Raw genomic sequence first — 27,448 nt, 5'->3', positions numbered from 1 at the left:
GGATTAAGGTGAGCTTGCCACATGGCCACTGTGCATGGCCACTGTGCATGGCCACTGTGCATTTCTGGGGGGCCCGTTCTTGAATTTTTTGAGGGACCTTGCCCCCCCCCCAGATGGTGCCTATGGGAAGGATGCATTCCTCCATTGTCTCCCAACATGGATGCCAACAATGTGCAGCTTCTAAGGATTGGGCCTGGGATCTTTTCCATGCAAAGCTGATGCTCTCTCACTGAACCTCCTTTGAACTAAGATATGCATAGTAGATGCATGCTCACTTACATGTGAAAACATTGGTGGCAGCATTGGAATGTGGACCCAAACATGCCCACTCCCATTGATGACACTCCTCAACCTGTTCCTGTGTCAATAGCTTCATTCTTAGGTGCCTCAAAGTTCCTCATTGTTTTGGCTGCAACTGACTAACACATTTCCCTCTCTGGAAATTCTGTATTCTGTTTGCTGGTCACATTGGGATATGCCAACATGTTAGCAAATGGCAAATTTGCCTGATTGTTCTTCTGGACTCATCAATGGCCCAGTCTGCCTTCCATTTTCTACAAGAAGACATTGCCCGGTCCTCATAGTTGCGTTTCCATTTGACACCTAAATCATTTTATCTAACAAACAACGGGCAGTCGCTGAAAATCTATATGCCCACCACCACCATATGCTTTACCACTTAGTAAATGGATGGTGAAAAGTTTGTTTCAGTATCAGAACCCCTGTAGTTTTTCTGGAGGTTACTATGGATAATGTGATGTAGTACTTAATTTTTATTCTCTAAATAGCCAAACTGATAACAGCAGTCTAGGTGTTTAAATACACAAGACCTGCCTATGATACATCAGGCCAAATATTTGTCTAATCCCGCACTCTTAACAGTCTTACTGGGGAAATCACAAAATGGAAGCAGTCATGCCTTATTGCCATCTTCCAGCATCTTGTACTCAGCCTCTTGATTCAGAAGTTAGATTGAGCAAAAACCGAAAAGCTGGTTCACTTCAGATGTTGTTGAACTACAGCTCCCATCAGCCGCAGTCAGAAGCTCCAGTGATGAGAGATAAAGACAATTGTAGTCTGACGGCACCCAGTGGGCACTAGCATTAAGTTCTTGTGGCAAATAACCATTAACACATGCAATATCTGTGAATTCATCTAATCCTTTTCAATGTCTCAGGCAGAGGTCAGTCCTAGACTTGCTACGCTAGGGATTGAAACTGGGACCTTCTGTTGTTCTCTACCAGTGTTAGGACAAACAGGGCACTGCCCCATCAACCTCAAACTGCCCGCTTGCCTGCCTTCTTGCAACCAGTCCAGAAGGTAGCACTCACTGTCAGCTTCCTCCTCCTTCATATCAGTTTTGCCCCTGCAGAACTTCATAAGGAGGAAGAATTAGTTGGCTCTGGCCTCCTTGCTGTTCTTCCTACCATTTCCAGTGGGCACCACCAACATAGCTGTGCCCTTCCAAATATATCTAACTGTTTAACTGTCCTCCATTGTCCACCCACCTGCAAACACCCCCGCTGAAATTCCATCTTAACAAAATGCTCCCATTCTTTTCAATAGATGAGAAGCTCCAAATGAGTTCACCAAAGACCTTGAGAAGAGTAGAACAATTATCGGAATGTACATTGGTTTTACTATGAGTCAATTTGACACATACACAAATGACAACAATATCATAAAAATCATCGGGGCCTCATTTCTCTCCTTTCCTCTTAAAGCAGTTGGGTCCCCCTCCCAATTGAAAATAACATCTTCATCCTATCCATTTTTGAATATATGGTATCACATTTTGCCTTACCCATTAAATGCTGGATAAAATGTGGGCATGCACATATTCCTGAGACAAGAGCTCTGACTGAAAGCTATAAAACGAAACAATCTCTTTCAGGGTTGTTGTTTTATTCTTTCTCTCCCACCCACCCCTCTTTTTTTTTCGAAAAAGGAAAATTGCATAAATAATACATTTGGCCCTTGCAATACCAAACAGGCACAATAGCTACTTTACAGCTTTCATCAAAAGAAGACCATCTTTTTTCATTTACATTATGAAACTGGTAATACAATATCATCAGCTCTGATTGGCTGAATCATCTTGTTGGCATGTTCCTGCTCTCCAGATAATGCAGCCGGGTCCTTGTGTCAATGGAATGTATGACTGGGGGAACATATAAGGGAAATTTGTCATTGGCTCATGAAGTAGCCTTTTTAAAAGTGGGGAGGAAAGGGATGGCGGGTTGGGGGAGAGAGAAAGCAATAATGAAGATTTATTGAGAAATGTGTGAGAACAAGCAAAAATTCCCAGTGGGGGGAAGAAAGGGGGGGTAAAGCAACTGCCCGTGATGTTGTTTCCTTTGAATCTAGGGTATATTTCGCCGTTTGGCATCTGGGCTTATATTCATCATGTTTTATTATGATAGCCAGACACAAGGAGATGTCAACACACAGCATTTGGGGGCATGGTCTAACGGTTAGACCAAGGGCAGTGAAAAATGCTTTCTTCTCCCCCCCCCCCCACCTTGCAGAACCCCTGCATGACCTTGAAGAAATGATTTCCTCTAGGTAAGCTAGCCTGAGAATCCGACAGATGTGTCGTGGAGGAACATGTCACTTAGAAGCCATAAAGCACACTGAGGTCTCAGAGAAGACTTACCTTGCAGTGACTGTTTTGCAAAATATAGAGGCCAATCAGCCCGATGCCTTGCCTTGATGTTGGCAGAAGCACCATTTAGGATCAAGAGGCATGCCATGGTGCATTTCCCTATGTGCGATTATTCCTCATGAGCACTGATGAGAAGGTTCAGTGCCAAGGGTGTCCTCAAGCCTGCAGCTAGCCCTGCTTCTGCAGCTAGAGATGAATGGATGGGACACTGCCCTGCCAACCTCCATCTTCTCTCAGCTAGTCCCACCACCATCTTACAACAAGTCCAGAGGGTGGCACTGCCTGTCAACTTCCTCCTCCTTGGTCTCAGTGTTGCTCTTGTAGAACACAACAGAGAAGAAAGGAGGATTAGAATTATCGTATTTTTCGCTCCATAAGATGCACCTGACCATAAGACACGCCTAGTTTTTAGAGGAGGAAAGGGGGAAAGCCCCGTTTTTGGGGGTATCAGCTCACAGTTGTGCAGCTTCTTTTGCAAAGGGGAAAAGTCCCTTTTTTGAGGATCAGCTCAAAGTTGTTGAGCTTACTTTGCAAAGGGGAAAAATCCTGTTTTTATGGGGTTCAACTCACAGTTCTGCAGCTTCTTTAGGAAAGGAAAGGAAGCGGCTTCTACAGTATCCAGACAGATAATCTAATCAGCTAGTCACATGTCGCTGGGGAAACAAACAGCCTCTGTCTGCAGAACATTCAACAATGGAGGCCTGGGCAAGTGGGCAGGGCCAGAAAGGAAGCCAGCGATCGACAACACATTCGCTCCATAAGACGCACAGACACTTCCCCTTACTTTTTAGGAGGGAAAAAGTGTGTCTTATGGAGCGAAAAATACGGTAGTTGGCTCTGACTGTTATTGACTCTGATTCTACCTACCTGCAGCCTCCTTGCCTTCCACCACCACTGTCTACACAGCATGGACCATTGGGGCTCCCATGGATGAATTTAGATGCAGGTGTACTAGAGCCAAGAAGTATCCTGCTCACTGACTCAGAAAATTAAATTCCAGAGACTGGCAGAAGGGGCTGAACCCTGAAGCATGACAACTCTAGTAATGCACTTACAACATTTAAGATGAGAAGCCTTGCTCTGGATACCTGTGCTGGAGAAGGTTCAGCAGATGTCACTAGGAGCAGGGTCTTTTCAGTCATGGCACCAGAGCTTAGAATTCTCTCCCCAGGGCCAGGCTCAGAGTGTTCTAACCTATTCATATCAGGTGCCCAGAGAGTAACGGTAGGGCAGTACCATGGATAGCTCCGAATGACCAACAACTTCAAAGGCTGTAGGTAAACTGAGGCCCTCCAGCAGGCGTACTACCTAGCACACTTTGTTGCTGGCTCTCTGAGCACAGTTTCCAAGGTATCTGCTAGAAGATACTCCTGCCTCTCAGGCAGGGAAATGGGCTGAGAAAAAGAGAGGAAGTGAGAAACAAAATCACTGATTTTGGCAGCAAGGGAAAGTTGCAATAATCTTTGGTAGTTGCAAGGAAAATTAGACAGTGGTGACAACATGAGGTAACAGAGGAGAAATCCAAGGGCCTCATAACAGACAGACCACAGGCTGCCACTGAATCAGACCTTCAGTCCATCTAGCCACTATGCTCTACCTCAAGGGTGGAGAACCTGCAGCCTTCCAGATATTGTTGGACTTCAACTCAAATGAGCCCCAATGGTCAAGGATAATGGAAATTCTAATTCATCAACTTCTGGTGGGTCACAGATTCCTCCACCCCTGTCTACTGTGATTGACAACAGCTACCAGGTTGTCAGGGTGAGGGCCTTGGCTCAAAGGTCAGACATGTGCTTTTTATGTAGAAGATCTCAGGTTCAACCCCTGATATCTCTAGCTAAAAGGCTCCAGCAGCAGCAAATGATGGAAAAGATTTCAACTTGAGAACTTGGAGAACTGCTGCCATTTACTCTGGTAAACCATACAGGGATCCATGAACAAATATTCTACTTAGTGTAAGGTAGCTTCCTCCGTCTTTCCCATCACTTTAGGCCTTTCTGCATACAAACCGCACAGCTTCCCAGGTAGAATGACAGGATCGTAGAGTTGGAAGGAACTGCAACTAGTCCCTTCATCTAGTTCAACTCCTTGCAATGCAGGAATATGCACCCCTATGGGGATCAAACCCATGACCTTGGCCAGTATACCTGAAGGAGCGTCTCCACCCCCATCTTTCTACCCAGACACTGAGGTCCAGCGCCAAGGGCCTTCTGACGGTTCCCTCACTGCGAGAAGCCAAGTTACAGGGAACCAGGCAGAGGGCCTTCTCGGTAGTGGCACCCACCCTGTGGAACGCCTTCCCACCAGATGTCAAAGAGAACAACAACTACCAGACTTTTAGAAGACATCTGAAGCCAGCCCTGTTCAGGGAAGCTTTTAATGTTTGATGTATCACAGTATTTTAATATTCTTTTGGAAGCCACCCAGAGTGGCTGGGGAAACCCAGCCAGATGGGCGGGGTATAAATAAATTATGATGATGATGATGATGATGATGATGATGATGATTATTATTATATCAACCCCATGTTCTAACCAACTGAGCTAAGAGTATTCTCCTTAGATATGAAAGAGCAGGGTTCAAATGCAATTTAAAAAACATTCCTATTTAACAATGCAGACATGTCTCACATGCTCACTTCTGTCAATATCTACTTTTGTGGATCTTTCGACAAGATTTTCTATGGGATTTCCCACTTCTCAGAGGTGAACATCAGGGAATTCTTCCTCCTCCTCCTCCTTCATGTTCATAAAATAATATTGTGATCATAAAATAAAGTCGTCGGAAGCAGTGTTAGAAAGTGGAGAGGCATTCACATAAATGCATGCTTTGCAGCCGGTGAAAGAAATGTTCTGCCATTAAACTGAATTGTGCTTCAGTTACTTTATTCAACTAGAACCTTTGAAAATAAGGAAATGTATCTGGTTTTCCTATCTGATCAAAAAACGCCAACGTTATTCTTTTAATGAATTCCCCCCACACCAAAAGCAGCTTGTTACAATGAATCTTCTGTTTTAACAAATGCGCTTCGCCAGTTTTGCAAAATATCTGCTACTGAGGGTGCATATACTAAAAGCAAAGGGAAATAATGATTGGCCAGAATCCGGCATAGAGTTAAACTATTCTTAAAACTGGGCCTCCACAACTGAGGCCAAACCAAGATGAATACAGTGGATGCTCAGGTTGCGAACGTGATCCGTTCGCAACCTGCAGCGTTCACAACCCGCAGCGCCACGTCTGCGCACATGTGGGTCACGATTCGGTGCTTCTGCGCATGCGCTAAGCACAATTTAGCACTTCTGTGCATGTGCAAGTGCTGAAACCTGCAGTTAACCTCTTCTGGTACTTCTGGGTTTCGACGTGTCCGTAACCTGAAAACGCGCGACCTGAAGCGTCGGTAACCCCAGGTATGACTGTACAACCATCTAGTCAAGCTGAAATCTCCCCCCACCCTTCTCTCTCTCTCTCTCTCTCTCTCTCTCTCACACACACACACACACACACACACACACTTGACCAACCCATTTGCAGGTAGCAAAATGGGGGGGGGAGGAATTTCAGCTGATTATTCAAGACTGTGGAATTTAGAGGTAAGGGATAAATTTCATTAGGAAACTTCCTTTTGAGTTTCCTTCCCTGTACCATTAGATTTGCCATTTGGAAGGTTAAACCCCTTCCTTCCCTGCCCACCACCCTATCATCAACCAAATTCAAGCCCAAGATTTTCTAAGGGGAACTTTCTGCTCTGGATTTTCAGCCCATCATCCAGGTATGGTGGCCCATGGATGTCTCAATATATCTCCTAATTTTACTGCCTCTCTGACTGCAAATTGAGGGTATATCAGAGCTGGCCAAAGATTTTTTTTCCCCCGCTTGAGATAAAGGGCAGTATACAGTGGTACCTCGGGTTACAGACGCTTCAGGTTACAGACTCCGCTAACCCAGAAATAGTACCTCGGGTTAAGAACTTTGCTTCAGGATGAGAACAGCACAGCGGCAGCAGGAGGCCCCATTAGCTAAAGTGGTGCTTCAGGTTAAGAACAGTTTCAGGTTAAGAACAGACCTCCGGAACGAATTAAGTTCGTAGCCTGAGGTCTATTTGGCTTCTGTACATGGAATGGAGAGGGATGCCATCTTGTCTTAGTTCAGCACTCAAGAATATAAGAGCCTGCTGGATAACACCAATGACCCATCTAGAATAATAGAACCATAGAACCATAGAGTTGGAAGAGACCACAAGGGCCATCGAGTCCAACCCCTGCCAAGCAGGAAACACCATCAGAGCACTCCTGACATATGGTTGTCAAGCCTCTGCTTAAAGACCTCCAAAGAAGGAGACTCCACCACACTCCTTGGCAGCAAATTGCACTGTCGAATAGCTCTTACTGTCAGGAAGTTCTTCCTAATGTTTAGGTGGAATCTTCTTTCTTGTCGTTTGAATCCATTGCTCCATGTCCGCTTCTCTGGAGCAGCAGAAAACAACCTTTCTCCCTCCTCTATGTGACATCCTTCTATATATTTGAACATGCCTATCATATCACCCCTTAACCTCCTCTTCTCCAGGCTAAGCATGCCCAGCTCCCTTAGCCGTTCCTCATAAGGCATCGTTTCCAGGCCTTTGACCATTTTGGTTGCCCTCCTCTGGACACATTCCAGTTTGTCAGTGTCCTTCTGTGGTGCCCAGAACTGGACACAGTACTCCAGGTGAGGTCTGACCAGAGCAGAATACAGTGGCACTATTACTTCCCTTGATCTAGATGCTATACTCCTATTGATGCAGCCCAGAATTGCATTGGCTTTTTTAGCTGCTAGTCCTGCATCATGTTCTCTCAGAGCAGCCAACCAGATGCCTGTGGGAAACCTATTCAGAAGCATTACTATCTTTGACTATGGAAGCAAAGCACAGCCATCACAGCTGGTAGCCCTCTCCTCCTTGGATTTGTCTAATCCCTTTTTAAAGCCATCTAAACTGGCAGCCACCACTGTTTCCCTCGGAAGCAAATTCCATAGTTTAACTATGGAACATAGTTAACATCTTGTTTACCTGTCCTGAATCTTCTAGTAGTAAGCTTCCTGGATGTCCACAAGTTTAATGATGGAATATCATCCTCTACCAAAACTGAGGCAACAGATTCCTGGGTTGCTCCTGGAGAGTCTGTGTGACAACAAAATGAGAATGAAGTTACTGACACAGGCAATGCACATAATTTAACCAAACCTCATTTCCCTGTCTTCCCAAACCAACTAGGTCAGTTTCCTTAGACATGCAAAGCTCTGGACTGTCTCACACTGGGCCAGCCCAAGATATTTTGCTACCTGAAGCAAAGGACAAGATGGCATCCCTCTCCATTCCATGTACAGAAGCCAACTAGACCAGTACAGTGGTACCTTGGGTTACGAACTTAATTCGTTCTGGAGGTCTGTTCTTAACCTGAAACTGTTCTTAAACCGAGGTACCACTTTAGCTAATGGGGCCTCCCGCTGCTGCCGCACAATTTCTGTTCTCATCCTGAAGCAAAGTTCTTAACCCAAGGTACTATTTCTGGGTTAGTGGAGTCTGTAACCTGAAGCGTCTGTAACCTGAAGCATCTGTAACCTGAGGTACCACTGTAATTAAATCGTACTGCAGTATAGGCAACTAACTGAATGGTGCCCACCATTGCTCTTCTCCATCACAGCAGGTTAGCTATGGGGGTACAGGACAGGCCATGTGGCACACAGAAGATGTCCAAGGGGCTCAGGAGAAATAGGGGGATCTGCTTCCATCGTCTCCCAGCATTTGCCACCTGAGGTGATTGCCTCTGTCTAATGATAGGGCTGGCCCACAACACACAAAATTATAGACCTGTGAAGTTTACAGCTAACAGGAGACTCCAGTCACCTGCTTTTTTATATAAGTACATTTTTCAGTGTAGTACCTTGGCAGCATTGTGGTTTACCAAGAAGCATACCTCATTTAGCTCTTATTTTTAAGCCAACTGTATTTGAAAACTATGTTAGTATCTGGCAAATGCAGGGAGACTTCAGGAAAATATTAAAATCACTATGGGAGTGACAGGAAAAAATGGAGTGAGACAGATTCCTCTGGTCTGATCCTTTATGATTCTTTGCTGGTTATTGCGTATATAAATTTCAATCCCCTTGAACAAGTGGAGGAGGGGAGCGCATGATTATCATATCACTCAAAGCAGCACAACTTTTAAAAAATCAGCTCCAATATAAATTCACTCTATATAAAATGACTTTTAATATTCTTTTTCTTAACATAAGTATTAAATTTTATATGATTAAAAATTTATTTACTTGCTCTTTTCCCTTAATTTGGATTTTTATTTGCTATTATTGCCGGTCCCATCTGATCTCGGCAAAAGGGGAAAAAAAGAAACCTCTCTTGCTGCACATTATAACACGAAAGGATGTTAAGACAAGAGCATGCCATTAACTGTGACACACTGTTAGGCTTTGAAAGTCAACTCTTTAAAAACTAAATTAAAAGTGACCTTCTCAACAGGGTGGGCATGGCCCATCATGCAACTCTGCGGCAAAAGGGGAGCCCACGTTTCAATGGCTAGATTAGTAATTCTGTCAGAGGAGGCATGTGTAGGACAAAGCATCAAGTCCTGGTGTGTGGCCTTCACATTTAAGACCTGTGTTCAAGGTCCAGTTCTCCATGAGGACGTAAACCTGTGACTGGGCTGCTCCAGTTCACACTGCAAGAGGGGTTCAGTTTCTTCCTTGATGGGGGGGAGGCTCTGCACATAGAAGGGCTGTGTAGCTCAGTGGTAGAGCATTTGCTTAGCATGCAGAAGGTCTCAGGTTCAATCCCCAGTCGTATAATTGGAACAGACCCCTGTGGATCATCTAGTGGTCCCATCCCCTGCCCTACAAGAATATGCAGCTGTCCTGTGCGGGGATCGAACCCACAACCTTGGCATAACCAGCACCACACTCTAACCAACTGAGCTATCCAGGCCATGGCATCTCCAAGTAAGGTTAGGAATGCATCCAGTCTGAAACCATGGAGAGATGCTGTCAGTCAACGTAGACACTTGTGAGCTAGGTGGGCCAATGGACTGACTAGGCATAAATAAGCGTCCTAAGTACAGAGTACACACACACACACACACACACACACACACAGACAGACAAAGCAGGAATAACATTGTGTACAGCCCTTCTGTGCTTCACACAGACAGCAGAAGCCTGCCAATTATTTGTTCTCAGACAGCAGGGAAAAACATACTTCTTTTCCCCAAGTCATAAAACCAGGGGGAACGTTAAAAATTTATGTTTATCAAATAAAACACACAACCACCTCATTGTTCTGAAATCCTGGAGAGCAGCTGCCAGTCAGTGCAGAGAATACTGAACTAGATGGACCAATGTCCTGACTCAGTTTAAGGGGAGTTCCTATGTTCCTACACAGGGAAAGATTTGTTAAAGTTAGGAAAAATAAGGAGAAAATTGACAGGAAGGAAGAAACTGTGATGGGATGAAAGCATTGGATAATTTCAGGAGGTGCCAGGGGGCCACAGAAAATTGGGTTGGAGGCAGCACTCCCAAATTCCCACCTGTGCTTTAAAATGTCCAGATCCAGATTCAGGCCTGGTAGTAGATGAGTCATGGCCATGGGAACCAACAGCTTTTCATTGCACTCTCAGGATTCTTGCGTGAAGCCTATGGCTTTACGCTTTCAAAAGAAATCAGCCCTCATGATTGAGGAGATAAATTTTAATGTGCCGTGCCAAGAATTTCCAAGGTGGATTTCACCGGTGGCAATCTAATGATGCACTGCACACAGTTACCTGAGGAGTCACTGACATTATCATATCCTTCAAAATAGACGGCTCGGTGGATCTACATTTTCCTACCTGAGCAGTTAAGGATGCCTCTGAAAGAGGAACAAGTAGGCCTATCAGAGATAATACCTGTGTAAGATGGCTCAAAAAAACAAAGATCATGGCCACTGGTCCCATCACCTCCTGGCAAATAGAAGGGGAAGAAATGGAGGCAGTGAGAGATTTTACTTTCTTGGGCTCCATGATCACTGCAGATGGTGGCAGCAGCCACAAATTTAAAAGACACCTGCTTCTTGGGAGAAAAGCAATGACAAACCTAGACAGCATCTTAAAAAGCAGAGACATCACCTTGCCAACAAAGGTCCGTATAGTTAAAGCTATGGTTTTCCCAGTAGTGATGTATGGAAGTGAGAGCTGGACCATAAAGAAGGTTGATCACCGAAGAATTGATGCTTTTGAATTATGGTGCTGGAGGAGACTCTTCAGAGTCCCATGGACTGCAATAAGATCAAACCTATCCATTCTGAAGGAAATCAGCCCTGAGTGCTCACTGGAAGGACAGATCCTGAAGCTGAGACTCCAATACTTTGGCCACCTCATGGGAAGAGAAGACTCCCTGGAAAAGACCCTGATGTTGGGAAAGATGGAGGGCACAAGGAGAAGGGGACGACAGAGGACGAGATGATTGGACAGTGTTCTCGAAGCTACCAGCATGAGTTTGTCCAAACTGCAGGAGGCAGTGGAAGACAGGAGTGCCTGGAGTGCTCTGGTCCATGGGGTCACGAAGAGTCGGACACAACTAAACGACTAAACAACAACAACAAGATGGCTCAGGCTACAATGATATCCCTTGGGATTTTTTTTTTCCAACTGAACAAAAATTACCAGAGATAATTTCTACAATTCTAGTTGCCTGGCATTTCTCTGGCCTCCGCAGTCCAACGGGGGAAGCCCCTTTGGCTACTTTCTGAGCAGCAAGGGAGGTCCCTGGACCAAGCTTGCTGCCCAAGTAGAAGATCCTGCCCATTCACCCAATTGGTGAATTGCGAGTGGGCATGGGAGCAGCCCACTCGGCAGCATATAAGGAAAGCCCACAATATACACTACAGCCACTTCTTTGTCAGATCTCCCTCCCTCCCAAATTTGCTGACACATTTTACTCTGTTGGACCTCGCTATGGCCCACAATGGCATCCACCAAGAAGGGCCATTTGGAGCATAAAAAGATGCTTTATTTCAGGTCAGACTATTTGTCCATATAGCTCATCTAGTCGGACACTGGGGCCTAAAAGAGGCATTAGTGTGGCCCCTACTGAACAGAACCTCCCTGTTGGTCTCAGATGTCATATGGCAACTACTGTCCCATTGCAAATATCCCCTTCTTCGGCAAAGTCCTCAAGAGGGTGGTGGCTGGACACCTTCCGTTCCTGAAGGCTATGGATTATCTAGAGCAGGGTTTTCCAAACTTGGGTCTCCAGCTGTTTTTGGACTACTAGTCCAACCATCCCTAGCTAGCAGGACCAGCGGTCAGGGATGATGGGAACCGCAGTCCAAAAACTTCTGGAGATCCAAGTTTGGGAAACCCTAATCTAGACCCCTTCTAGTTTGGTTTCAGTCTAGGGTTTGGTCACACTGGTAGATTATCTTCTTCAGGAAAAACACAGATGGAGTCTTACCTTGTTGGTTTTCTTGGCTTTTTCAGTGGCTTTTGGTGCCATCAGCCATGGTAAACTATCAGGTAGATTCTGCAGGATGAGAAATGGAGATATGTTGTTACAGTGGTTCCACTCCTATCTGCAAGGGTAGTTCTAGAACGTGGCAGTGAGGGACATCTGATCTGTTCCATACCATTTGTGTTGTGAAATAACAAACGGTTCCATCTTGTTCCCTGTCCTATTTAACATCTACAGGAAGTCACTGGGTGATGGCAGCAGGGGGGTTGGAGTTGAATGCAGTCAGTATGTTATTGACATTCAGCTCTATTTCCCTCTTTCATCTGGGTCCAGAAAGTCTGTCCAGATGCTAGGCCATTGTCTGGATGCCGTACTGGATGGATGAAGGCCAGTATAACAGATTCAGTCTCAACAAGACAGGGGCCCTGTGAATAGGTGGCTCTCATGTTGAGGAGTTAAGCAGACAACTTGTAAGGCAGGAATCTCATGAAGGAGCAAGTCCTGAATCGAGCTTTGTTGCTGGAAGCTCATGTTGCCTCAGTGGCTCAGAGTACCTTTAGCCAACTTTGGTTGGTCTACCAGAGATTGCCAATTTCTGGACAGTGATAGCCTGACCACGTTAATCCACCCCCTGGTAATCTCCCAAATGTGCTGTGCTCTACATGAGGGTGCCCTTGAAGACAACATGGAAGCTACAGCCACTGCAGAATGTGGTGGCCAAGCTGCTAAGGGGAGCAACACAGAGAGCCAAACGACATTAGATTTAAAAGAATTGCATTGACTGCCAAGAAGCTCTGGGTCCAATTTCAAGGTGTTAGTGATGACTTAAGGAACCCTGAATTACTTGGGGCCTGGATAACTGAAGGGGCATCTCTCTATACACTGTTCTGCCCAAACATTATCAGTAACATGTTGCTTTTATTCAGATTGTATGTATATTTTAATACTTATTTATTTCATTTATATGCCTCCTTTTTCTCCAAAGAGCTCAAGGTGGTCACATGGTTCTCTCACTCCCCATTTTATCCTCAGAACAACCATTTTAGCTCAGCTGGTAGAGAATGAGACTCTTAATCTCAGGGTTGTGGGTTCGAGCCCCACATTGGGCAAAAGATTCCTGCATTGCAGGGGGTTGGACTAGATGACCCTCATGGTCCCTTCCAGCTCTATGATTCTATTTTATGTTCTATGTATGTTAGGTTAGGCTGGTCACCCAGTGAGATTCATGGCTGAGTGGGTATTCAAACCCTTGTTGCCCAGGTCATACACCAAAATACTAACTTTTACACCACAGTGATTTTCTATGTTTTGACATTTAGTGTTGCAATTTTGTTTGGTAAACTGCTTCAGGATCCTTGGATAGGAGGCTGTCTCTAAACCACCACAACAGCAACAATGTTGATTTCAGTTAAAAGGCTGGCTTATGTAAGTGTGTCCATGTACCCACTGCTTGTAAAATAGGGAAATTTCCCCCCATCTCATTCATCTGAAACTTGACAAGTCTGATCCCTCGAAGTAGTAGCAGAAGGCCTGGGGGGGGGGAATTATGCCAGCTGGATGGAAAACACAGATATTACTAGCAGCAGAAGAGTCTGCCATTGGAAGCAATGGGAAATTAAAATTAATGGAAAGAATCAAAACCAGTGGGAATAAGGATGTGATTTCAACAAATGAATAACAAAATGAAAGGCATTTTAACAACAAAAGCAAATAGAGTAGAATAGAATAAATAAATAAAATTCTGGCAGACCGCTGGCACTTGCACCACTCCTTCCATAGGAGTTTGATAGTCAGGGTTATACGAGAACTAAAAGGATGTTATTGTGCTACTCATAAGGTTAGGCTCTTTGGCCATCCCCGCTGTAAAAAAATGTGCAGCAATACAATGTACCTACTGAGTATTCCATTTCCCGGACTTTATTTGCTGAAATAGAAGAACGAGAGGAATCTGAACAACAGTAAATATCACATCCGAGGCATTAGAGAGTGGAAGAAAAGATTGACAACGTTAGCTCGACTGCTCCATCCTCCCCCTGCCAAAGCACAATTTAGTCTGTAGATAGATAGACTGAACTTCCGTAATAGAACTCCTATCTGCGGTAACTATCTAAGCATTTATACTTCACACATCACGGGTAGCTATCAGAGCAGTTGTGACTTCTGGAGCTAAAGGAAAATGCCTTGGGCCTGGAATTTGCAACTGGAAGGAAAGAGAATAAAGAAGAAATAAAGAGAGGAATCAGATTCTGGGGTAGGAAAGAAGGGTTTGCATGTGTTGTGTGTCTTCTCAGTGTATTTCAAGTGTCCCATGGGATGTCCAGTTTGGGTGTTGTGTGGTGCCTTCATTTATGTGTGCGTCTGTGTTTTGGGTGTCTGTGCTGATTGTGTATGTGGTTGATAGGAAGTGTTATGGTTATGGTTTATTTGGGTAGCCGAAGCCATTCAAAAAGCAAAATACATAAAAAACAAAACCAAGTGCAATACACTGTTGAAATAATTATTAAAACAAGGCATTCTGTGGAATAAAAATTTTCTGTGCTAAAGAATTGGACTTCTCATCCCCACATACTTATCACTTTAAAATTGCCGACATAAAGGCAAGGCATCGCCCTCACATGCACATAGAATTTGGTGTTTGTGTCCTTCAACGGAATGCATAGACCTGAATCACAAAGCTTTGGTGAAAAAAGGAGACTCAGCACCCAATCAGATTCTGAAATCAACCAGCTCCCGTTGAGAAACTGTGTACTCCCAGGTGTTGATGGTGGAAGATCACGCACATAAAATTCAAGATGTTAAGGAAATTTCCCTGCCGTAATTGAATGTCTTTGTTTCAGTATGGTCTGAATGAACGTAACTGGGTGTAGAAACATTGGTCACAATTCACTCAAATTAAAATTACACTCACAGACCAGCTTTAAATGTGTTTACTCAGAAGTAAGCCTTATTTTCAGGAGGGCTCAAAAAAAAAATCACAAATGGGTGTGGTAAGGTTGAGAACTGAAGTTAAGACTGGAAAAGTGGGAAACAGAGAGAAACTAAAATGGAGAGATTCGCCCCTCCCTACTCTCAGGTTATCCTAGCTCTGCAGGAATCAAAGAGTTGTTACAAATGGTGTAAAGATCTACACAATACCTCCCATCGTAGTATCTTGCCCTCTTGCGCAGGTACAGCTCCCTGCATTTTTAAAAGTGCACTAACTGGGAGCATGAAAAACTCTTGTGCAAACATGCCCTTGATATAACGACACAAATCCAAATTCAGAATGCAGCCCTTATGCTTTTTAAAGCAGACATATTTCACTGATTAGAATATATAGCCCCATTGTCATTACCTGTTTTAATTAAACTGTACAGTCTGAAACTTACATGGTGACAAATCATGCTAATTACGCATGCCAGAGTTACCTCCTGAGACTGGTCCATATGTTAGACTCTGCCGTTTATTGTTTAATTGACAGGGGCACTGAGGAAAGTTAGAAGCCTCATGTTTTCTATGGGATCACACTGCTAACTACGGAAACCTTGGTGCGGTTAAATGGAGGGGTGGGTTTTTTTGTTTCTTTCTTTCAGAAGCACTAGATATGAGAAGTCCCTTGGTGCACCCATTCCGGTGGCAAACACTTCACTGAGAGTTTGCTGAGAGAATTAGAAGGTTGGTTGCAGTAGGAATAGCTGGGGGGTAGGGTGGGTCCACATTTTAAACCGGGAGAGGGGGAGCCTTAGGGCTGGGGGCCAAGTCTGCTCTTCTGCACTGTCCACAGGCCACACCACTCACCTGCTCTACTTCATCCCAGCCCTGGGTGTTTTTGCATGGCTGGAGTGTGTCCTTCAACTCTGATAATGCCTCTCGCTCGCTTGGACAGAGGAGAGAGAGAGGTGTGTGAGCATATGCATAAATTAGCCCGCTGTACAAAGGTAAAACTCATACCCTCCCAGTGGCGTAGTGTGGGTTGTCAGCACCCGGGGCAAGGCAAGTAATTTGCGCCCCCCCTGCACTGTCCCTCCCCCAGCTAGTCCCTCGCTCTCTCTCCGCACCGCACCGCACGCCTGGCACCCTCCCCTCCACAGTGGGCAACGACCCGGCGGCTCAGATCGGATTCGCACAGCCAGCACTGCAGTGAGAGAGAGTGAGTGAGCCAGGTAGGGGCAGAGAGCTGCGAGTGCGAGCGCCCCCCCCCCCATGTTGTGCCTGGTGCGGCCGGGCCCCCCCTGCACCCCCACGCTATGCCACTGTACCCTCCAACATTTCTCCAATGAAAATAGGGACATCCTATTCCATCATCATCATCATCATCATCAGAGCTGCACTCTGGGCAGTTTCCAACATATATAAAAACACAACAAAACATGAAACTTTAAAAACTCCCCTATACAAGGCTGCCTTCAGATGTCTTCTAAGGGTTTTCTTCTCTTGGGGGTCAAATAACTCCATACCTTTCAACAATTCTCCAATGAAAATAGGGACATCCTCAGGAAAAGCGGATCATTCTGGGATCAAATCAGAAACCGGGATGGCTTCTGTAAATCCGGGACTGTCCCTGGAAAATAGGGACACTTGGAGGATCTGAAAACTTGCATCCATTGCTCTGTCCTCTTTCACCTCTGGCCCCTCCCCTTATTGGGATGTGGCCGCCGGAAGGTTTCCCAGATGGGAATGTGGCCCTTGGTCTGAAAAAGGTCCCCACCCCAGGGCTCATGCATGGGCATCTAAAGGTGTTGGCCAGGCAGCCTGCTAAGTTTTGGGGATGGGGTGAGGAGCAGGGCCCCCACTCCCTAGTAGTCTGGTAATGCCCCTTTTATTTGAGTAATCTAGAGGGTGCAGATAGAGGACCTAAAGCGTTCCACTTATGCGGAGAATTATGCTTTTAAGTGGATGTATTTCCAAGAGGGATTTCAGTTTTATCGCCAAAGTGTTGCGTCGAGCATGCTTTTAATCAGCGCTCTCTTATCTGCAGACCACTGCATGTTGTCCTTTCCCAAACCCAGGCTCTTCTCCCTCCCCACCAGGCACCCGCCCCGTGCATCCTTCCCCCAGAGATTAATGTGCCCTCAGTGGGTTACAAATTTCAATAAATAAACACTCTACTTAGAATTATGAAAATGCAGGCAGCAGCGTGGGATTTCTAGCAGAATATCTACTTTATGAATCAGCACAGGCTTTTTCTCCCCCGCAGTTACATGTATATTAATAATAAAAAAATAAGAGGCAAACAAACACCTCGGAACACCACTGAAGGGAAATAATTTTCGTAAGATTTTTAAGTTGTGGAATCAGATTAGAAAGGTGCGGAGCCGAGGAAAAGGGGACATACATCAACGGGAGGAGAAATAGCCTCGCAACAGGGCTGTTAAAATGCGGAGCGTAAAACAAGGAAGCTGCATTACACCCTGGCAGAATATCGGTCCATTTAGCTTGATGTGGTCTGCACTGACTGGCAGCATCTCTCCAGTATTTCAGGCAGTGGTCTGTCTCAGCTTTACCTGGGCATGCCGGGGACTGAACCTGAGACCTTTTGCATGCAAGGCAGGTGGCTCTTCCACTGAGCTAGGTAAAGGTAAAGGGACCCCTGACCATTAGGTCCAGTCGTGGCCGACTCTGGGGTTGCAGCGCTCATCTCGCTTTATTGGCCGAGGGAGCTGGCATACAGCTTCTGGGTCATGTGGCCAGCATGACTAAGCCGCTTCTGGTGAACCAGAGCAGCGCACAGAAACGCCGTTTACCTTCCCACCGGAACGGTACCTATTTCTCTAATTGCACTTTTTGGCATGCTTTCAAACTGCTAGGTTGGCAGGAGCAGGGACCGAGCAATGGGAGCTTACCCCACCGTGGGGATTCGAACCGCCGATCTTCTGTTCAGCAAGCAATGAGACTCTGAATCTCAGGGATGTGGGTTCAAACCCTTCGTTGGGCAACAGATTCCTGCACTGCAGGGGTTGGACGCTTGTGGTCCCTTCCAACTCTACAATTTCATGATTCTAATCTATTTTTTGCACCCAGCCCATCTGGCTGGGTTCCCCTAGCCACTCTCCAACACAATATACAGAAACACTACCACCACCACAACCACCACAGCACAGAACACCAGACATTAAAAGCATAACAATACAGGGTTGCCTTCAGGTGCCTAAAGAAAGTCATGTTGTTGTTGTTGTTTAGCCGTTCAGTCGTGTCCGACTCTTCATGACCCCATGGACCAGAGCACGCCAGGCACTCCTGTCTTCCACTGCCACCCGCAGTTTGGACAGACTCATGTTTGTAGCTTCGAGAACACTGTCCAACCATCTCGCCTTCTGTCGTCCCCTTCTCCTTGTGCCCTCCATCTTTCTTACATTCCAGGTTCCTATGCAATATTTTTCTTTACAGCATTGGACTTTCCTTTCGCTTCCATGCATATCCGCAACTGAGCGTCCTTTTGGCTTTGGCCCAGCCGCTTCATCAGCTCTGGATCTACTTGTACTTGTCCTCCGCTCTTCCCCAGTAGCATGTTGGACGCCTTCTGACCTGAGGGGCTCATCTTCCAGCGTCATAACTTTTATATGCCTGTTGTCTTTATCCATGGAGTTTTCTTGGCAGGGATACTGGAGTGGCTTGCCAGTTCCTGCTCCAGGTGGATCACGTTTGGTCAAAACTCTCCACTATGACCTGTTCATCTTGGGTGCCCTGCTCGGCATAGTTCATAGCTTCTCTGAGTTCTTCAAGCCCCTTCACCACATTTATTTATCTCTTTGACATCTTCTTTAGTAGATAAGTACAGCATAGAAGGAACCAGTTCTGACTTAGAAAGTGGAAGGTTTTTGTTTCTTGCAGAGCAACATGATGTTCTATTTTATACTCCACTCACCTGCTGCCACCATGTTGATCTGTCAGCCCTGGGTGAGAAAGCCTCAGGGACAATTAAACATCTTTAATGGTGAAGTAGGGGCAATAGGAGTCTGTGGCTCAGTGGCAGAGCCAGTGGCACGGGGTGAGTTGCCAGCACCCAGGGCCGTGTAGGAGGGAGGGAAACAGATAAAGTATGCATGCAAATTAAACTGCCTAATGGCGTCCACATCACACACGAGATCACGGCCACAGAAATAAGAAAATAAGGGTCATTACATTGTCCGGAGATGTCACTTCCTGGTTCGCATGGAGAAGCCATTTTAAATAGAGCCCAATGACGGAAGCACACAGCTGTATTGAGGCAGCATGGGGTGTTGAAATTTTGCACCCCTAACGATTTTGTGCCCAGGGCCACTGACCCTGTGGCCCACCACACTACGCCACTGGGTAGCAGCTTGCAGGTTCAATGTTCCACCTCTCCACTCAGGTGGAATCTGAGACTCTCTAGCAGCAGGACTGATCTGCATCCAAGGAACTGGAATTCACAGGATAGTCAGTGTAGACCAGGGGTGAGGAACCTCAAGACCAGGAGCTAAATGTGACCTTCCAAGCATTTCTTTATGCCCCTTGGAACTCTGCCCAGGCCCACAGCCTCCATGCCCATACACCCCACTGACCTTGGACTCTCCTCTAATGGTTTTACTTTTGTCCTGGAATTGAGATACTGAATTTTGCTTGCCTGGATGGCCACATCCACTTTTGCATACATCCACTGGCAGAAGAAGAATCCTGCTGGATCAGGACAATGGCCCATCTAGTCCAGCATCCTGTTTTCACAGTTGGCCAACCAGGGGGAATCTGCAAGCAGGACTTTAGCACAACAGCACTTTCCCTTCCTGTGGTTTTTGGCAAGTCGGAAAGCACTGGCCATCACAATTACAGGTAATGCAAGATTTTTAAAATCCACGCACTGACTGAGCTATTAACAACCAGACTGTTCACTTTCTCAAAACTGGCTTCAACAGCCACTGTCCAAATCAAATGGGAAGCTCCTTGTTTGATGCATAATGTTGGACTCCAAATCCCATCATTCCTAACTGTTGGCCATGCTGGTTAGGGTTGATGGGATTTGGAATCAAACATTAACTGGAAGTCCAGAGTCACTGTCCCTGGAGTAAACAATGAGATTAACAAGCAGAGGTTGGTGCAGAATGACAATGAGCATGACCGCACAGCACAGAATCATTATTGCACCCAGAATTTTATTTCAAATAATGTTACTGCCCCATATCAATCAGTTGGGGAGGTGCCATTTTGATTTTCTGCTTCTGCGGCAAAATATTTTCAGCCAGCCATGCATATTTTGGTGTGTTTTTGTTGGGTTTTTATAAAGAGCATTTCACAATCGATCGTCATGTTAACAATTTGCCAATAATAATACAAAATAAAGCACCCCCTTAACTGAAATTTCACAGGAACGTGGAATTGAATGAAACTGCCAAATAAATCCCCATCTTTGTTCAAACACAACACAAAACACAATGGATCCTTGAAAATCCGTGGCTCCATTTGCCAAAAACTGGGTCTCATGGAACTACTAGGTTTTCCTGCCAAGGCACAGTCCTAGCTGTTGGAAAGGCTTAGTGGAACAATTTCAGCTAGAACCACATGCTTCATAGCCCTTTTTACTACAGGTAAGAGAGCTCTGAAAGCCTGGTCTGGCAAGCCAGATCATGAGCCTAAGGAGAGCCCAATTAAAATCAACAGATTCTCTTTGATACGCCAGAAAAAGGGAACGTGCACTTAAAATGGAACTCAGCAGTTAACATGAAAGGCAATTTATTCACTAAACATAATTACCAAAGAAAGAGTAACTCTCGACCAAAGGGGGTGGGGAATCAACCTGTTGAGTATACAATGTGGTCACAACAATCACAAGACACTTCCCCCAGCAATTCTTCTTCCTGTCTGTCTGGCCATCCTGTAAGTAAAAGAATTTGACTCCATCACACTGTGTCACCAGGCCAATATGAATGGTACACTAGGCACAGTAAGAAGATCAGGAGCAGATCAGAGATTTATGGCGTTCTACATCTCCTCCCTTTCATCACAGTTAAGCGATACACCAATGCCAACCAGAGTTCCCTCTTAACCAGAATTAACACTAGTCCCTTTAAATAGGTTGGACACAGCTCACCAATGCAAGGCAGTTGATTCAAGGCTCTATAAATCTTTCTTTTTGATGCATGCATGGCACTGCATAAAATGGGAGTGGGAGGCATAGGAGCCACCTCCTAGTGGCCTGATCCTGGGGTCCAACAAGACTCTGAGAAGGACTCAAAGGTCTAGGGAACATTCCCCATGGCAGAGTCTTCAGTAGCTTCTCCTGTGCTCCTCTAGCTGGAGAACACAGCCATGCCACCATCCTTGGACTCAGGGGACAAATCCCCAACAACCCTTGAATCTATTAGTATTCACAGAAGTCAAAGGATACAGAAGCAGGCAAGGACCCTTAAAAACACACACAAAAAAAACTGGCTTACTTCATGGAGTTGAGACTCAATGCAGAAAAGGGTTTGCGTGCCTCTGTAAGGCCTCAGATGATTCTCTGTCATCTGGTGAGGCAAGGAGGACTCAACCACCAGGGCCCACTGGGTGCTGCCCAGGGTCCTGAATTCTACTTAGAAAGACCTTGCTTTTGTGCTTGCCCTGAAGACACTAGACTTGCCCACTTCTTCTGTGAGCTGTAAGTCTCAACAGAAGAGGAAGCCCCCAGCACTCACTACCTGAAACAGCCACCTCACTCTCCCAAATGATCCATTATAGTTCAGCAGTTGGCTTGCAGAGGCTGGACTTTACTGCTCACCTTTGCATGTGCACACGCACACACACACCGTTTAAAATTGTGTTGGTTTGGTTTGCTTCTGCTGTCTTTCATTATTTCCGTTATCTGCTTTGGAACTGCACAAGGAAAGATGGAATATAAGTATTGTGATGAGTAATTAAGTTGCATAGGCCAGTTCTGGATGAAAGGAATCATTGCAGAGAATAGGCTCTTGGAGAGGGGAAGAGGCCAATCTGGTTGCCATTTCTCTGTGGAAAAAAAACCTTCTTTTGAACTATTCAGAGAAGAGAAGAATAGCGCACTGCCGAACGCAAATTTGCTCAACAGGGCTCGCTTCCAAGGCAAGACGGATAAGATGAACCCTATTATTCTAATTTCGAGAGAGCATGTAGGTGTGGCGGGGGTGTGGTGTCATTACCCCCAATTGCTTTGTTTGCTTGAGACTCAAAATTATCATTTATCCCAAAGAACAAGAAACATCTCCTTTGATTCCCCGTAAGCATGTGAGAGAGGAGTAGCGATTGCGAATGCATGTGAAAAGGCCATTTAGAAAATTGGTAGTGTTTTAAAGTTTAGTTGTTCACTGTAATTTCTCAGAGCCATGTTTTTCATGAGCTCTCTTAACTCTCCCCCTTCAGGATAAGTTTGTTCAATTCATTAGGAATAGCTTTCAGCTGTTCAGTAAACTGTTATTGTCTGTATTTCTTTGCAGTAAGAGGTCACTCGCTGCTGCCATTATAAGCCCCACCACTCCTTTCTTCAGCTGTTTGTTGTAACTTGGCAGTTTCTAAATGAGAGCTGAAACTTGTTGTGTGTGGTTTTTCTGCCCAGATGCACTTAGTGTGTGCCAGCGTACACGCATTAACAACACAGACATGTTGCTGTTTAAAACATGACTATTCTGCTTTTCTAAGGTCTGCAGACAGCTCACCAAAAATGCGTGCCAAAGGAAATTAGAAACAGGAGAAACAATGACAGAGAAATCCTCTGAAAAGTCTGCAAAACTCTGGTTCAGACAATCACATGCAAAAAAAAATGTGGTTTACGCTCTTGTGAATGAGTCATGGTGTTTAAGAACAAACCATGGTTCCTTGTAGCACCCAAATTTTATGATTCTAAACTTCTACAGCAACAGAGGATCTGAAACCACAGCTTGATTCTAGTTTGTTGTAACAAACTTTGGATGGTAGTCAACTAAGTAGACACAATGAAAGTAATGAACATGACTAAGTTAGGTCCATTATTTCCATGGGTCTACTCTGAGTAAAACTGAGATTGATTCCTCCATCCCTAGTTCTATGTCCAAACTGTGTGACTTCCCCACGAACATTACTCTCTCCCAACAAGTTTCTGCATTGATCTGCAATTTAAGGTGGGGAATCTATATGAAAATTTGCACTTACTGTGTACTTTTAAGCCTATTACCTGAAAATGAAGAGGCAAGAAGTGCATCAGAACATTCAGGAAGCATGGAAAACAATGGGTAAGTAAGTCTGGAAGGTACAAATCATGTCTCTTCTACTGGAATTTAACAAATTCTTCAACCACCCCCAGTAAGAACAAGCCACAGTTCTCTGAGTTCAGATGCACTGCAGAACTGTGGCTGGTTCTTAGTGTCAAAGTTACGTCTGCAATCCTATGCACACTTTCTGATGAAGAGGTTCCATTGAGTTCAATGGGGTCTACTCTGAAGTACACAATTACAGGCATAAGATTATATATATACATACACACACTGCACATTTCTTTTAATTTTTTGTTCCCCTCTTCATCCAAAGAGCTGAGGCATATACAATTCTTCTCCTATTGTGCTTAGAAACTTCCCACCAGTACAAACAAATTACACCAGGGGGAAAGGAATCACTTTCAATCCAAGGGCCACATTCCATCACAAGGAACTTTCTGGGGGCCACAGGCCAGTGGCAGGTGAGACCAGAGCCAAAGTGGACAGAGCAACAGGTGCAACTCTTACCTTTCTACAGTAGACTACATCCCAGCCACTTAAAAGTCAGGGGTTGCTGAACACCAACACCCTTCCCTCCTTCACCCAGGTGAGCAAGAGACATGATTACGGTTCAAGGACACATTCCAGTCTGGCAAAGGCACTTGAGGAGAGCACAGAGCAGCACTGGAGATGGGGTGGGGGTGGGGGCTTAGGGAGAGTCCCAATGGCCAAATAAAGATACCTATACCTATAGCCAGGACTGAAGTCCCCCATCCCTATATCACATCAATGCTTTTGTCATCTTCATTGGTTCCCAGTCCATGTCTGGGCTCACTTCAAAGGGCAGGTTGTAAATCACAGCTTGGGAGCCTGGCACCTGAAGGATCAGCTCTTATTCTATGGCCCTGTGGTCATCAGTTCATTTGAGGCCCTCATCTGAGTGTCCTCTCAAGCCGGGCTATGGAGGGTGACCATGAAGGAGTGGGGCTGTTTGGTGGTGGTTCTATGGTTATGGAACACTTCCCCCAAGGAGTGTGGTGGAGTCTCCTTCTTTGGAGGTCTTTAAGCAGAGGCTTGACAACCATATGTCAGGAGAGCTCTGATGGTGTTTCCTGCTTGGCAGGGGCTTGGACTCGATGGCCCTTGTGGTCTCTTCCAACTCTATGATTCTATGATTCTACCTGGCGTATACTTTTCTATTTCTTTGATGCCGGGTGAAAACCCTTTTCAAGAAAAAAATGAAATCCAAGGCCTTTAAAAATGTGTTGCTTAACAGGTTTACAGTTTTAACAGCTTACTGTTAGCATTCACAATGGTACAATGTTGTGCTTTAAACCCCATAAAGATTATTACTTACTATTGTTATCAATTAATTTATATACTGCTTGATACAAAAGAGGCTTCGAAGCAGATTACAAAGTATAAAAACCAGTTAACACGAACAATAATCATCCATAATTAAAATGGATAATAAAACAAACCCATCAGAACATTAAAATGTACACATCCATAATTAAAATAGATAATAAAACTATCCCATTGTGATTTTTTTTTTTGTGGTATTCATTCTTTTGATGTTATGACTTTGGCTGAATTTGTTTTAATCTCTGGTCTGTTATTTGTGGCTGTGTTGTATTCCGTGCTGTTATATGATCGGTGTTTTTATTGCATTATTTTTTTTGTAGTGTTGAATTATTTTCATGTTGTTCGTCGCCCTGAGAATTTTTTGTCACAGGGCGACTAATAAATGCAATAAATAAATAAGATGCGATTGTGCGGAGCAGAGAGATCAAGAAGTGAAAGGCAGAGATAGAGTAGAGAAGGCACCTCCTAGCATGATGGGGAAAGTTATATCTGATAACTGTGCGCTGGGGGCAGGAGCACTCCCAGAAAAGAAGTTTGCAGTTCTCCACCTGGCCCCTTTGAGCTTTCTCCATCAACTTGGTTTACAATCCTGGATAGCAGTTGCTTGAGAGTCCAGAGGACTGATTTCCCCCCACCAATAGCGAAGTATATTATGGGGGTGGGGGAAGTGAATCCAGGTTTTCAATCCTAAATACATTTACTTGGGAATCAAGCTGGTTGAACTCAGTGGGCGTATTTCAGGAAGGACCACAGCTCAGTGGTAGGACATGTGCCTTGCATGCAGAAGGTCCCAGGTTCAAGTGCCCAGCACCTTCACTTTGGGCTGGGACTGTCTGGAACCAATGAGAGCCATTGGTGGTCATTGTAGCCAACACTGAGCTAGCTAGACGAGTGGCGTCTGACTTGTGTAACATGTGATGGGAAGTGCCCTGAAGAGTTTCTGCCAGTAGGAATAGCAGACAATTACTGGACTAGATGAGCAAACAGTCTGGAATAAGGCAGCATCCTATGTTCTAAGAGTTAAATGCTGTTGGCCAAACAAGTACATTTGTATGGTGATGTTCCAGTACAAAGTACAACGAAGGAGGTACCATATATCTAATGAAAGATGCAGAATTAGAGATGGCTTAAGCCTCTGAGAATGGTCAGACCACACCTGGAATGCTGTGTCCAGTTCTGGGTGCCTCAATTTAAGAAAGATGTTGACAAGCTGGAACATGTGCAGAGGGCAACCAAGATGATCCAGGGTCTGGAAAACAAGCCTTATGTGGAACGGTTGAAGGAGCTGGATATGTTTAGCCTGGAGAAGAGGAGACTGAGGGGAGATATGGTAGCCAACTTCAAATATGGTTCTGCACTTAGGCAGGAAGAATCAGATACACAAGTGTAGGATGGGGACACCTGGCTTACTAGCAGTACATGTGAAAAGGATCTAGGGGTCTTAGTAGATCACAAGCTTAACAAGAGTCAATAGTGTGATGCAGCAGCAAAAATAGCTAATGCTATTCTAGGCTTCATCAGCAGAAGTATAGTATTCCAATCGAGGGAAGTAATAGCACTGCTCTATTCTGCCTTGGCCAGACCATACCTGGAATACTGTGTCCAGTTCTAGATGCCATAATTTAAGAAGGATATTGACAAACTGGAACGTGTGCAAAAGAGGGCATCCAATAAGATCAAGGGTATGGAAACCAAACCTTATGAGGAACAGTTGAGGGAGTTGGCTCTGTTTAGTCTGGAAAAGAGGAAACAGAGAGGAGATATGATAGCCATCTTCAAATATCTGAAGGGCTATCAGATATAAGATGGAGCAAGCTTGTTTTCTCCTGCTTTGGAGAGTAAGGCACAAATAAATGGCTTCAAATTGCAAGAGACTGGCTAAACATCAGGAAGAACTTTCTGACAGTAAGAGCTGTTTGACAGTGGAACAGGCTCCCTAGAGAGGTTGCAGACTTTCCTTCATTTGAGGTTTTTAAGCAGAGATTAGATGGCCATCTGTCAGGAATACTTTAGTTTAGATTCTTGCATTGCAGTGGGTTGGACTTGACCCTTGGGGTCTCTTCCAACTCTACAGTTCTACAATTCTATGAATACGGGGTGTGTGTGTTTTGGTTTATTCAACACATTGGTTGGTTCCAAGACTATCAGCCTGCCCTTGCAACCTCAAAGGGTTGTATTTAGGAAAGGACTATAGTGAAGCGGTAGAGCATCTGCTTTGCATGTAGAAGGTCGCAGGTTCAATCCCTAGCATCTCCACAGATGACTTGGAATGCTCCCATGCCTAAAACCCTGGAGAGCTGTTGCTAGTCACTGATGCAATATCAAGATAGATGGACCCATGTTCTGACTTGGTAGAAGACAGCTTCCTTTGATCAGAAAAGGACCATGAAATGTTGGCGCTTGAGCCAGGCAATCCAAAGCAAGTTGCCATGGTGATTTTAGGGGGGGGGGCATTGTAATAATAAGCTAAATAATTGGCAATTGGCTGCCCTTCACTGGTACTCCAAAGCCTGCCACCTGCAGCTGACTCCCTGCTGCACACCAAATGCTCAGGATCAGACTGGAGGTGCAAGACATGCGCAGTCAAACAGCCAGTTCAAACAGCACTGGGGCGGTGGGGGTCTGAAATCAAAGACCAAACGGGTTGTGTGAAGGCCAGTTCACTAGACTTGCCTGCATGTAGCAGACGCTTCCTCGTTTTGGCCCAGCTTGCTTTAGCTACATCTCTAAAGCTGCCTGAATCACAATGCACAAGGGATAAGGTGAGATTTGTTCTGTGCCTTGGCTCAGTCCAATTCCAGACAGGCTGTGATGGCGCTGCCAACTTGCAATA

The 27,448-nt window shown here is 45.1% G+C and overlaps 1 protein-coding gene across 13 annotated transcripts in view; it reads right to left on the bottom strand.

The window, feature by feature from the left end:
• The window catches only part of LOC310659260 (uncharacterized protein), an 87,811-nt gene that overhangs the window by 52,374 nt on the left and 7,989 nt on the right, over positions 1-27,448 (bottom strand). For 11 of the 13 annotated variants that reach the window (XR_014502675.1, XR_014502676.1, XR_014502677.1 and 8 more), the window contains exon 2: positions 12,140-12,208. Coding sequence is in view for 2 of the 13 variants with exons in the window: in XM_083402548.1 (XP_083258674.1) it covers positions 12,140-12,208 (69 nt within the window). In the remaining 11 variants the exon portion in view is untranslated. Of the gene's footprint in view, positions 1-1,514; positions 1,598-7,481; positions 7,821-12,139; positions 12,209-27,448 lie in introns of those variants that run through there. The other 2 variants (XR_014502684.1, XR_014502685.1) reach the window with 2 other exon arrangements.

Source organism: Podarcis tiliguerta (assembly GCF_965153285.1).
Source record: "Podarcis tiliguerta genome assembly, chromosome: 10".
Classification (NCBI taxonomy): domain Eukaryota; kingdom Metazoa; phylum Chordata; class Lepidosauria; order Squamata; family Lacertidae; genus Podarcis; species Podarcis tiliguerta.
This window is presented reverse-complemented; position numbering and strand designations above follow the sequence as displayed.